Below are 13189 nucleotides of genomic sequence, written 5' to 3' on the forward strand. Positions count from 1 at the left end.
CTCTTGGTCAATAATTATCACAAAAAGGTTGAAATTTACCATACATACATAACAGGGTCGTTTAGAATAGAGGCCTGTCCAAATATGCCCAAAAGCCTATAAAGCCTAAATAAACTCAAAACTTCACAAAACCTGGTAAGCTATGACACAATATGAACAAGCATGCAACGTTTTAGGGAGATCAGACCACAGCTGGTGCTATAACAGTCATAAACAATAAAAACTACCGTAAATTACCTGGATTTGCCAAAAACGCTTTTTTAATCATTGATTTAGGTGGTTACAGGCCATAGAGACTTGGGGTTGGACTCTTTAGACTTTGACTAGTCTTGTGTAGCCAGACCTTCAGACTGACAGCAGAAGGTCTGGGAACCTTGGCCGGTTTGATTGGCTAAGAACCGCCCAAGAGGCCATATATCTGACAAGTAAAGCAACCAATCATGTTTTGTTTTGCGTCGCGTCATGTTTAGGGGCATGGAAATGTCCCCACAATAACAGACTGATGTGTAAAACTCTTGGATATATTTTAAAGAGTTTATGCTGGGAACTACATATTTTCCACATACTTTCGAAAATCCAACGTTTAGTTGATCCTGATAAGTGCTCATTGTCACAGTTGTAAACACAGTTGAATTTGTTCTTTAATGAGGGGGTTTAGTGTCACGGCATCTTTATTTCCAGGCAGAACGTTAAAGAACGCGACACACACGTTTCTTAGAAATAATGTAGAATTCAACCAATCAGATGATGACTACGAAACTCTGAAGTGTTTCTAATTTTGTGTGCCATATGCATCAGATGTTCAGCCAACGGTTCGTGGGATCTGGACTAGTAAGCAACCATCTATCAGCCCTCAAAAATACCCTATAACTGCATAACAATGGTCTGAAAACACTCAGAACACCTTAGAAATCACATAGCTATGGTCTCGCAACCATCTGCAACTCCTTAGCATCATGGCAGTCATGTTTTATGTGAGCAAGTGCAACTTATATTTCAAACAAAAAATAAAAAGCTGGTGTAAAGGCCAGATTAGCCTTTATCATTATAAATGAGCCATAAAAATGTTTTTGTGGTTCAATGTTTTAGTGGTGGATGATAAACAGTGCTTCATTAGTGTTCCTTGTAAAACTTGGTTCTATTTGGAAAATAAGGTCACTATTAAAAGCATTGCGAGCAAACTTAATACATACAATCTTCTCATCATAACTGTAAAACTGAACTGATGATTTAGTTTTCTACCAGTGTGCTCCGGCTCATGGACCACAGTGTAGATTTGCATATGGCTGTATTATTGATGATTGTAGCATGGTGCTGATGAAAACTCTGGCATTGGGAAGACCATTTCACAGCTATGCGGGAAGAGAATGAACACACCGAAGAGTGAAATGGCCTCTTTTCTGTAAGGGAGGATTTTAACGCCAGGTCTGTGGCCACGTCTCAGGACGGGTTGGCGAAGACTCGCCTGCGCTCTGGCTAATTAAAAGTAGGGACTTCTGCGCTCTCTCAGGACTTTGGGCTGCTTAATTGATAGAGAGATGTGTGGAGGAGCACTAGAGCATGGGCGGACGTGCGGTGGAGGGACGTTATCACCCCTCTGCAGAACAGCGTGCCAGACGAATACAAAGCGCTTCACTCCCGCCCATTCACCAAGCTCCTCGTACATGGCCCATCAAAGCCGCACTCCTCCACTAACAGCCTTCGTCCTGTATTCAAAGCCCTGTTAAAACCAAACAGCTCAGCCCCACAGACAGCAAAGCTTAAAGCAGTCGGCATTTAACTACAGTCAAAGCTGAACATTAGTGTCTTCGCTCGCTGCATTTGTCAGCACAGAAAAAGTTCTGCTCCCCCACAGTTAATGACTCAGTCTTTTGAATTGTTCAGGCTTATATATTTTTGTCTCGCAGTGAGTTTGAAGTTTGTGTTTGTGTGCACAGATATTCTGCTGGATGATGGCTATGAGGGCAATCTACGCAAAGAGGGCAGGAGTGTCCGTATAGTGGTCACCATCAACAGCGACTCCTACAAAACCAAGGTATAGAATGATTTTGTTTAATTTTGAAAGTAAACTACTAATAAACCATACCTTGTAAGCATAATTTCATACTCTCATACTCTAATCATTTCAGGCTATGCAAAAGAAGGAGTATTTAATTGGCTCCATTGGCGTCAGTGGCAAGACTAAGTGGGATGTGTTGGATGGTGTAATACGACGCTTGTTTAAGGTGCCAGTCTGGCCTCTAGCGAAATTAGATGTATATTTCAGGTGCCATATTTCAGTTCTAACAGATTTTTTTCATGGCATTTAGGAGTATGTGTTTCGCGTGGACCCACTGACCAGTTTAGGCCTGAATTCGGATAGTATTGTGTGCTACAAGATGGGGGATGTGGTCCGATCTCATGCCTCTGAGGTTCCTGAACTCTTGCCATGTGGATATCTGGTGGGCGACAACAATGTCATCAAAGTCAGTCTGAAAGGTGAGGAACCTCAGAAAGTTCTTGTAGGGTTCTTAATACTTGTATTGCCTAATATAATGTAAATTATGTCTCTTACTGGAATATGTAGTAAAAAAAAAACAAGAAAGATTTACATTATTTAAAAAATGTACATTGTTTTATACATATTTTAAACTATGGAGGGCGCCATTATTTTGATGACATGAAATGGTTGCAAATGGTAAGCTACTGGCGCTACCTGTTACTATTTTTACTGCAACACAACTCAGAAAATAAACTACTGATACAATGACCACAGCGTACAGGTGGCGATGTATATAAGCTTAGGCTTAAACCAAATGCCGTACCATGAATTTTATTTCACGAGGAGTCTGAATGCCCCTGGATATTGAGTGAAATCTGCGCTAAGAAAATCCTTCAGTGGCTGAAGCGTTGGCATGTTCATCCTGCCAGGATGGCATCTAGCGTTTCTTGTCTCTGCCATTTGTAAGCTCTTTCAGTAGCTGTGGTCTACTAAAAGCCTCAAAGGAATCAGGGCTAAAGTGGAGAGAACAAAGACGCAGGTCTTTAATAAGTTTTCTTTGTCCACAGGCATCTTCTCATTCTTTTCTCCTCCTCTTGTTGCTATGAAAGCAGTGAAGACTTACATTGCTTCTTTTGTTGCCCGTCGACTGAAAATTACAAACAAAAGCACAATGCGGCATTGTATGAGTATTTTACTTTCCGAGTTGTGTATTATGACTTGTGTTGTAGTAAAAATATTAGCAGGTAGTGCAAGTAGTACTGAGTGTAACCATTTGACATCTTTAGATAGTCATATTCCCTCTCCAAAATATGTATAAAACAATGTGGATTTTTTTTTTTTAAATAATGTAAATCTTTCATGCATTTTCAATTTCAGTTTAGGTTCCCTCTAAAATGTTCTGCAAAGATTTGAAGCAAGTCTTTGTAAAGGTCTTTTTGCTTATGTAGGTGTGAAGGAGGGTAGCATTGATGACTTGGTGTTTGACACACTGATTCCTAAACCCATCATTCAACGCTACTTAAACTTGCTGATGGAGCACCGCAGAATTATCCTGTCTGGTCCCAGTGGAACTGGTAAATCCTACCTAGCCACTAAACTAGCTTACTTCATCATCTCCAAGACTGGTCAAGAGTTGACTGACACCAACCTGGCTAGCTTCAATGTGGACCAGAAATCCAGCAAGGTACATTTTCAGTCTGGGAAGGGGATCTTAATAAATAAATTTAAGGTGTGCCACTAGTGGGAAACTAATGGAATTGCAAAAAAATTATAATTAACAATTTTTAATGACAGTTTTCCATACATTTCCGCCATCAATGTTGCTGATATATTAATTATATATAAGTAATTTATTAGGTTTTCTGCAGAAGTGTAACATTTATGTGCTCTGTGTTTGCTCTAAGCAGGATCTTCGGCAGTACCTTTCAAGCCTGGCCGAGCAGTGCAACACAGAGGAGTGTGAGATCGAGCTGCCCTCCGTAGTTATTCTGGATAACCTCCATCATATTGGCTCCCTTAGTGACATCTTTAATGGATTCCTCAACTGCAAATACCACAAATGGTGATTATTCCTATTATTATCCAAATTTTAGCTTATACTCGCTACCGTTCAGTAGTTTGTGATCAATAAGATTTTACATTTCTACGTTTTCATATTTGCATATACTGTAGCATGACACTTAAGACTAATAAGTAGTAAGACTAATGAGAGTAATGCATGTTAAAAATCTATTTTAATATCAGTTATTTTTAATTGTAATAATATTTTCCAATATTACAGTGTTTTTGATGAAGTAAACACAGACATTTTGATTTTATTAGACAGCTACTGCCTAAATAAAGTAATAAAATAGACCCATATTTGAAAATAAAAAATTAGAATAGTTTTAGCTTAAAAATAGTTTACCCAAAAATAAACATGAACACAAATAAGGATTTTTTTTGATGAAATCAGCTTTCTGACCCTGCATAGACAGCAATACAACTGACACATTCAAGGCCCAGAAAGGTATTAAGGACATTGTTAAAATAGTCCATGTGATATCAGTGGTTCAACTGTAATGTTATGAAGCTAGGAGAATACTTTTTGTTTTAAAGAAAACAAAAATAATGACTTTATTTAACAATTTCTTCTCTTCTGTGCCAGTCTTTAACGCGCGTTCATGACAGTACCACAGCACATGCATGTGCATTTTAACAATGTCCTTACTACCTTTCTGGGTCTTGAAAGTGTCAGTTGTGTTGCTGTCTATGTAGGGTAAAAAAAATCTTGGATTTCATCAAAAATAACTTAAATTGTGTTGCGAAGATTCACAATGGTCTTATGGGTTAATTGGGAGTAATTGACAGAATTTTGCCACCGTGGGTGAACTGTCGCTTTTATACTTTAGTTCTAGTACTGGAACACCCATTTTTGTGTATTTTTCTTGTGTATCTGAATATGATCAAACATAAATGAATTACATCTCAAAATGTGCAACTGTCCATTTCACAGCCCGTATGTCATTGGAACTATGAACCAGGGTGTTTCCTCATCTCCAAACTTGGAGCTGCATCATAACTTCAGGTACTGTGCTCCGATATTTTACATGTCAATGTAACACACAGTTGTGAACCAGACAGACAGCATGAGATGATTGTCATTACATCCTCTCACCACATGGGGGCCATAAATGATCATATTTTACATTTGTCAAGCATACATACACATACAGTACAAAAACACAAACACACACTGATCTTTCCAGTCATGTTCTCAGTGTAATATCAGACCATCATCCCTTCAGGTGGGTGCTGTGTGCCAATCACACTGAGCCAGTGAAGGGCTTCCTGGGTCGATTCCTGAAAAGAAAGCTAATTGAAACTGAGATCGCTAAAAACATGCGCAGTAACGACCTCATCAAAATCATAGACTGGATCCCTAAAACCTGGCAACACCTCAATTCCTTCTTAGAGGCTCACAGCTCCTCGGACGTCACTATCGGTAATACACACAACACACAAGCCACATTTGATATGGTTATTCTGCACAGAACAGAGGTGAGATATTTATTCCTGTTGCCTCCAGGTCCTCGGCTGTTCTTGTCCTGTCCGATGGATGCGGACGGCTCACGTGTGTGGTTTACTGACCTCTGGAACTATTCTCTGGTGCCATATCTACTGGAAGCAGTACGAGAAGGACTGCAGGTACACATCCAGCCACACACGCTCATATACTGTGGGTTTTTCTCACAGTTTGTTGCTAAAACTTTTTGTTTTCTGCATATATCATTGCTACAGCTGTATGGAAAGAGGGCGGCGTGGGAAGACCCATCCAAATGGGTGATTGACACCTACCCCTGGAGCTCTGCCTCCCTGCAGCACGAAGGCCAGGCACTGCTGCAGCTGAGGCCGGAGGACGTGGGCTATGATGGCTACAGCTCCTCCAAAGATGGAGCCGCCTCCAAACAAGTGTCTCAGAGTGACACAGAGGGAGACCCACTGGTAAAGACAACTTCATTAAATATAATTCATTTTGATATACACTACCGATCAAAAGTTTGGGGTTGGATCAAAAATACAACAATATTGCGGAATATTTTTCATTTAAAATGTATTTTAGTGTATTTTAAAGGATTAGTGCACTCCAGAATTCATTTTCCTGATCATTTACTTACCCCTTGTCATCCCAGATGTTCATGTCTTTCTATCTTTAGTCAAAAAGTAGTTAAGGTTTTTGAGGAAAACATTCCAGGATTTTTCTTCATATAGTGGACTTCAGTGGTGGCCAACGGGTTGAAGGTCCAAATTGCAGTTTCAATGCAGCTTCAAAGTGCTCTACACGATCTCAGCTGAGGGAAAAGATTTGTATCTAGTGAAATGATTTGTTATTTTAAAAAAAGTGTTTACAAAATGAATGTGCAAAGAAAGTCAAACGCCCTTACAAAAAAGGTTGTTTCAAAATCGATGGTGGATGATTTTGAAGGTGGAGAAGAACATTAAATAACGTTTTAAATAACCCTACTTTTTTGAACACAGACGAAAAACTAACCACGCATGACCTTTCCAATGTGATTAAGTCATGCGTGAAGTCACAGACACATATCGCATAGCTAGTGCAAGACGAGCATTTGTGATTTAAAATTATATAATTTTTTTTTTTAGAAAATTGCCAATTGTATTACTAAATAAGACCCTTATTCCTTGGCTAGGATCATGTAGAGCTCTTTGAAGCTGCATTGAAACTGCAATTTGGACCTTTAACTCACTGATCCCCATTTAAGTCAACTATGTGGAGAAGAATCATGGAATATTTCCCTCAAAAACTTTCATTTCTTTTCGACTAAAGAAAGAAAGAGTAATCTTGGATGACATGGAAGTGAGTGAATTATCAGGAAAAATAAATTCAAGAGTAAACTAATTCTTTAAAATGTAACTCCTGTGATAGTAAATCATTATAGCATAATTTCTGCAATTATCGCATGATCCTCAAGAAATCATTCTAATATGCTTTTAAGGGTAGTGTATACTGCATGTTATAAGATACTAAGAGATGCAGTACTAAATCGCTCAGTCTTGCTAAATAACTTGCTAACTCTTTTTCTGTATAGACTAGAAACTGCCCAAGAGCAGCAAGGTGAAACATGGGCAACATTTCATAGAAACTATAAAGTCTACAGTGATATTTAGATCAATTTCTACATTTTAAAATGTCCAGTCTGAGATGGCCTGTCCATCAGTGATAAGTGTCTGTGTGTCAGAGAGAAAGAATCAAAATAGATTTAGCCCTATTCTACACCCTCCTGTGGACATCACTGTAATATAAGAGTCTAAATATGAACACTATGTTATAAATGTCCTCTAGGTGGCACCACTTAGATATTTAGCAGAAGCAGTGGGACTTATTCATGAATTGAAATGTAAATCATACATGAAACTAACTTGTTGCATTTAGTGAAACTGTACAATATACATTAGTATGGACTTGTACACAAAATTACGAAATTTGGCCCAGTATCAAAAAGCCATTCTCAACACATTTTTTATGTTGTACAAATATCTATTAGTGTTAATTGCATAGGAATAGCATTATAATAATGACTCTGGCTCCCTGAGGTCAATAGCACACTTTGCCGAAAGGCTTTCAAACTAACATTATTGCGCTGTCTCATCTTGCTGTCTCCTCTCATTTCTTTTTTTTTTTTTTTTTTTCTGAGAACAGACGTTCAGAGATTATAAGGTGACAGAACTGGTGTTGTTTGTTTAAATATCAGTGATTACTTTGATCTAGTTCAGTCTGATAGCGGTTGTGTTTATAGATTAAAGGATTTTAATGTTGTATTGTTTTTCTCTATTGTCTTTGTGTCTGAATGTTGAGGTACAAACATTTTGTCTGTGTGTGTGTTTGATCCAGTGTTTGTCTTTTTGTTACAGTTTATATTTACATTCCAGATGTGCTAAACAGTGTTTTAATGGCCACTGATGTGAATGTGAATGAGTTCTTCATAAACAGAATCAGTTTTGAGTATTGTGATTGTGTTTTTGAACATCACTGGTGTGGTTGTGTGAGTTCATGTGCTGTACAAATGAAGTAGTGTGTTGATTGTTTGTATGTTTAGGACAGATTAGAGTGCGGGAATGTTACATTTCAAAGTAACTTGTTACATTGCATGTGCCTTAATTAAAAGGACCTAGTTCAGTAACATTCAGCGTTACTTTTTGTGGAACATAGAGGTGTGGTCACATTTACCATTGTTCGGCAAATGTTTGCAGGCAAAATTCAGGCATTTTATGTGCAAAAATATGAAATTTCACTACAGGTTCAAGTTGGTTACTTAAATTTACAACAAAAAGATGGCACACAACGTCATAAGATGTTGATATTTGGTTACATTTCGGTTGTGACGTTGAATGTCAATTCAACTTTTAATGTCAACATTAATTTGATGTCCAATATTTGATGCTTTGTACATTATTACCATTGACGACTGACCTTTTTTGCCTGTGAAATTCTGTCGAAAATATGCAAATGTGACTCCACCTAAACATTTCAGCTACTTGTTTTTCTGTTTATGTTCACTGTCTCTGCCTGACTCTTTTTTCCAGAACAATAGAAGAAGTTTTGCCATTTAAAAAAAAAAAAAAAAGTTTATTGTATAATTACATTGTTTAAAATGATCTATAGAACACAAAAACATTTTACATTTTATTTTTAAGTAAATAAATAGAGAGATAGGGTATGACAGGGCTAAAGGCGCCCCGGGGTAAAAGGCGCCTTTGATATTATTTTCCTCTAAACCACTAGATGGCAGAAAAACGTGCAGTAGCACTTTCCAAAACATCCACTTTTCAAGATACATGTGCAATTTTGGCTGATGCTTCACAGGTCAAGTCGATTCTGTGCTTACTTGATCTAATATTTGATGTTTTTAAAAATATTGTCGATTTAAGTAGCAAATAAGAATCGCTAAAATTCTGGGATATATATTGAGACACAAGTCTTCTTAATGATTTTCAGTTTTGTTTAAGATATTTAAAGCAACATTTTTTAAATACCGAAAGAATATGTTAAAGTATAGTATTTGGGGTAAAAAGCACCCCTGCTGTTGGGGCTAAAAGGCATAATAATTAACATGATAATTAATAGAAGGCTGACTTTTTCTATTTGTTGACATGACAAGATAAGATTCAGATGGTAAATATCATATATTATGTTGGGTGTCCATCTTAAAGATAATCACCATGTTTAGAATGAAACCATCATGCTATCAATCATATCATATAATAAATTATATATTATATTAATAAATTATATTTTTGTTGTTACTACTGTAAATCTATATTCAATTGCTATGAAATCTTCTTCAATGCTTTCAGAATCTTTATGTTTTAAAATGATTTTGTTTCTGTATTTTAAAATATGTTTTATTTTAACATATGTGACCCTGGACCACAAAACCAGTCATAAGGTTAAATTTGACAAAACTGAGATTTATACATCATATGAAAGCTCAATAAATAAGCTTTCTATTGATGTATGGTTTGTTAGGATAGGACAATATGTGGCTGAGATACATCTATTTGAAATCAGAAATCTGAGGATGCAAAAAAATCAAAAAGACTGAGAAAATCACCTTTAAAGTTGTCCAAATTAGGTTCTTAACAATGCATATTACAAATCAAAAATTACATTTTGATATGTTTACAGAAGGAATTTTACAAAAAATCTTCATGGAACATGAACTTTACTTAATTTCTTAATGATTTTTGGCATAAAAGAAAAATCAAAAATTTTGACCCATGCAATGTATTTTTGGCTTTTGCTACAAATATACCCCAGCGACTTAAGACTGGTTTTGTGGTCCAGGGTCACATATTTTAATGACAGAATATTTATTGAACAAAAATAAATTGGCTAAAGTGATTGTTTTGTACAAGTTTTAAGTCATGAATATAGTACAACTTATACATTTCTAAGATTTTTAAACAAAATAAACGACTTGTATGATTTATTTTCACACAAAATCTGTTGCTCCATAAATGTTCAATACAAACGTATATATTTTTTCTGCAATCATACATTTTAAGCACAGTGAAAAGCACATTTTTGTCTTTGGGTGTGCCTTTAGCCCTGTTGTACCCTACATTTCCTACTGAAAGAAGTAACTTGTATTAGGTGAAAATAGAAAATTAAAAAAAATACATACTTCTTACTCTTGAAAAGTAGCCAAAAATAAAAATTCTGTCATTATTACTCACCCTTCATGACGTTCCAAACCTGTAAGACCTTCGTTCATCTTCGAAACAAATTAAGATATTTTTGATGAACTATTTTGACAATGTCCTCACTACCTTTCTGGGCCATGAATGTGATAGTTGTGTTGCTGTCTATGCAGGGTCAGAAAGCTTTCAGATTTCTTTAAAAAATATCTTAATTTGTGTTGCGAAGATGAATAAAGGTTTGAATCTTACGGGTTTGAAACAAAATGATGGTGAGTAATTCATTTTTGTGTGAACTATCCCTTTAAGTAACATCTTCTCCATTGCAAACATATGTTTTCCCTCTTTCTCCATTAGATGAATATGCTGATGAGGCTACAGGAAGCTGCTAACTACTCCAGCGCCCAGAGCTGTGACAGCGACAGCGCCAGTCACCACGACGACCTGCTGGACTCCTCATTGGAGTCTGCCCTCTAAGCCCCTCCCCATTAGAAGAGGAAGTCTTCTGATTGGTTTAAAAAAACAGAGCAGTGGGCCCACAGGACTTGTGCTTATGAAACAGGCTTATGAAAAGCCTGACGCCTCCGGTGGTAAAAGGATGCAGAGTCCAGGATGCGGCGAATGAAAAGGTGCTGGTGGCACACACGACACTGGCGAAAAGTGTGTGTGCCCACATAAATTAAAACAAAAAAAAACAACTGGAATTTGAATTTGTTGGAGGCGAACCATTAGTTAAACATGTTTACAGAGGCAAGTGTTTATTTTAAATTCACTGAGGTGCGACAACCTAAAGGGCAACATTCTGAATTCTGACCTCAGTCGATAAACTGGTGCTGCCGTGGTGCCAAAACCAACACGCGGTTTACTCTCATCTCGCCAGCACCATTCATGAAACGCCTCTAGCCAACAAGCACAAACGTGCAACGTGTCATTACCGCTACTGTGAAATCATACGCAAATTCGCAAATCACCACTCGTTTCACTGCCAAGCGTATAGTGACCTACAGCACCCCTGCACCACCGACTGCAGCTTACACACCGCTCCATGCAGTAGCCTTTCGTTCGACCCCACGGCCGTGTGCGTAGTTCTTTCTCCTTTCCGCAGGTACGAGGCAACTGCTTGTTGGAGAGTGTACCAGCTTTGTGAAAAAGACCAGAAAATGGTGCTTTCTTGCTGCCTTAAATGTGCTGAGCTCTGAAGACATTTAAACGTGGTGCCGCTGTCCTTTGTCGCAGAAACGACGGCGTAGGACAGAACCAGATCAAACGTTTTCCTAAGGATGCCACGTCCACATATTTTATTTTTGTTACAATTAGTGTGTTAGTGTCAAACACGCCATTGCAAACGGTCCAAATGTATAAAAGTAAAAAAGATCTTTATGGAATCCCAGTTGAGCTGGGATCACTTGAATCGAGAGCACAAATCCGACACGTCGCTTCGCTAGCATGCCATTTACTTTGCTATATGTGTGTACGCGCATGCGGAAACGTTTTTCGCTCCCGTGCGCCGGTGTTCGTGTAGTCGAAAGTTCATCCATCCTTTCTTTTGTTTGCTACGTGGGTTTTGCACAGTTGAAAAGGTGATTGTAAATATCCAAGTCTTGCACAGCCTCTTAAAGATGCACTCTGCCCGGTCGGTATTGCGTTTCTGCTCTTCTAGTCTAGCATTACGCTCTTGTGATTTACAGAGAAAAAAAAAAAAAGCAAACCAGCAACCTGTCCAAACCGTATATGTCTTGTAATGACTGGTTATTATACAGAGCTCTAAACTGTACAGTGAGAGGTGAAGTGTTTTTCAATTTCAGAAAACTTTAGTGTCAGTTTGCTGTTCAAGGGCGTAAAATAATTCAAAGCGATTCACTGTTTTATCTTCACAATGCATCAGAGCCCAATCATATCTAACTTGCATTACACTGTTACACTTCCTGTCCTGCAGCTTTCGGAGACACTTGTCCCTTCGGACGTATACGCCTCACTTAAAGACCCCATGAATGTTTTCGTTATTCCAAAAACCCGACTGCCGAAAATAGCCGTTCTAAAGAGCACTTGATTGGACAGAAATGTGTATGCATCCATAAATGCAGGATACTTTTTCCTCCATTGTGATTCAAATCTGTTTATGAAAGATAAATACTGTACATTTTAAATGTGTATATCTGCTTAAAGTATTTTTGTCAACTTTTAGGAGCGCAAGAGCATATAAATGACCTCAAAACGAATAGGCGGACACAACTCTTCATTTTGAATTCATGGGATTTTTAAAAATTCATGAGTATCATTGCACTAGATAACAAAATCAAATCAAGTGGCATATATTTTGCAAACGAACTTTTACGAAGTTTGTTACGTTTTTAAATAATGAGCCATCACAGTCCAGCAGGCACCAGATGTCAGTATAACGTCGAGTTGATGTTAGACCCCAATGAAAATGAAATTGACCAAAAAAAAAAAAAAAACGGGTTGACGTCTGACTCAACGTTGGATTTTGGTTACACAACTTAAAATCAACAAAAGCTGATGTAAGTATTGGACATCAAATTAACGTTGACAGTATATGTTAAATTGATATTGAATTTTGGTCACTCAACGTCGCAACCAAAATGTAACCAAATATCAACCTCTTACGACGTTGTGTGAAAATAAATTAACCACAGGTGTAATTCATCTACGTTTGACGATCAGAAAGTGTCCTCTAAAACATTTAATGTTACTTTGTTAGGAATTCTGTGCGACTCCGCTACAAAATGAACATTAGGGCTGGGTAAAAAATATAGATTTCTCGATTTTAATCGATTCTCATTTTTACGAAACGATATTGATTCTTAAATCCCAAGAATCAATTAGTCTGGCTTGTTTTCAGTTAAAGAATAGAACACTGAAGCGCGCATCTTCAGTAAATCGCAATAAGCATTTTGCTTTGTTACTTTTGATATAAAATGAAGTCAAAGTCAAACAATACATGCTGTTTTGGCGCCGTTTAATGTGGAGTGACAGATCGCTGTAGCGCCT

At 37.5% G+C, this 13189-nt stretch overlaps 1 protein-coding gene across 1 annotated transcript in view; it reads left to right on the forward strand.

Moving 5' to 3' along the window:
• nav3 (neuron navigator 3) overlaps positions 1 to 12693 on the forward strand; it is a 205567-nt gene extending 192874 nt beyond the window's left edge. The window contains exons 34-44 of the mRNA XM_073837793.1: positions 1938 to 2035; positions 2130 to 2225; positions 2310 to 2478; positions 3430 to 3665; positions 3889 to 4043; positions 4977 to 5048; positions 5269 to 5465; positions 5550 to 5668; positions 5762 to 5965; positions 7683 to 7700; positions 10538 to 12693. Coding sequence (XP_073693894.1) covers positions 1938 to 2035; positions 2130 to 2225; positions 2310 to 2478; positions 3430 to 3665; positions 3889 to 4043; positions 4977 to 5048; positions 5269 to 5465; positions 5550 to 5668; positions 5762 to 5965; positions 7683 to 7700; positions 10538 to 10657 — 1484 coding nt within the window. The 3' untranslated portion in view covers positions 10658 to 12693. The remainder of the gene's footprint in view (positions 1 to 1937; positions 2036 to 2129; positions 2226 to 2309; positions 2479 to 3429; positions 3666 to 3888; positions 4044 to 4976; positions 5049 to 5268; positions 5466 to 5549; positions 5669 to 5761; positions 5966 to 7682; positions 7701 to 10537) is intronic.
• The last annotated feature ends 496 nt before the right edge of the window (positions 12694 to 13189 follow it).

Source organism: Garra rufa, chromosome 4, assembly GCF_049309525.1.
Source record: "Garra rufa chromosome 4, GarRuf1.0, whole genome shotgun sequence".
NCBI lineage: Eukaryota > Metazoa > Chordata > Actinopteri > Cypriniformes > Cyprinidae > Garra > Garra rufa.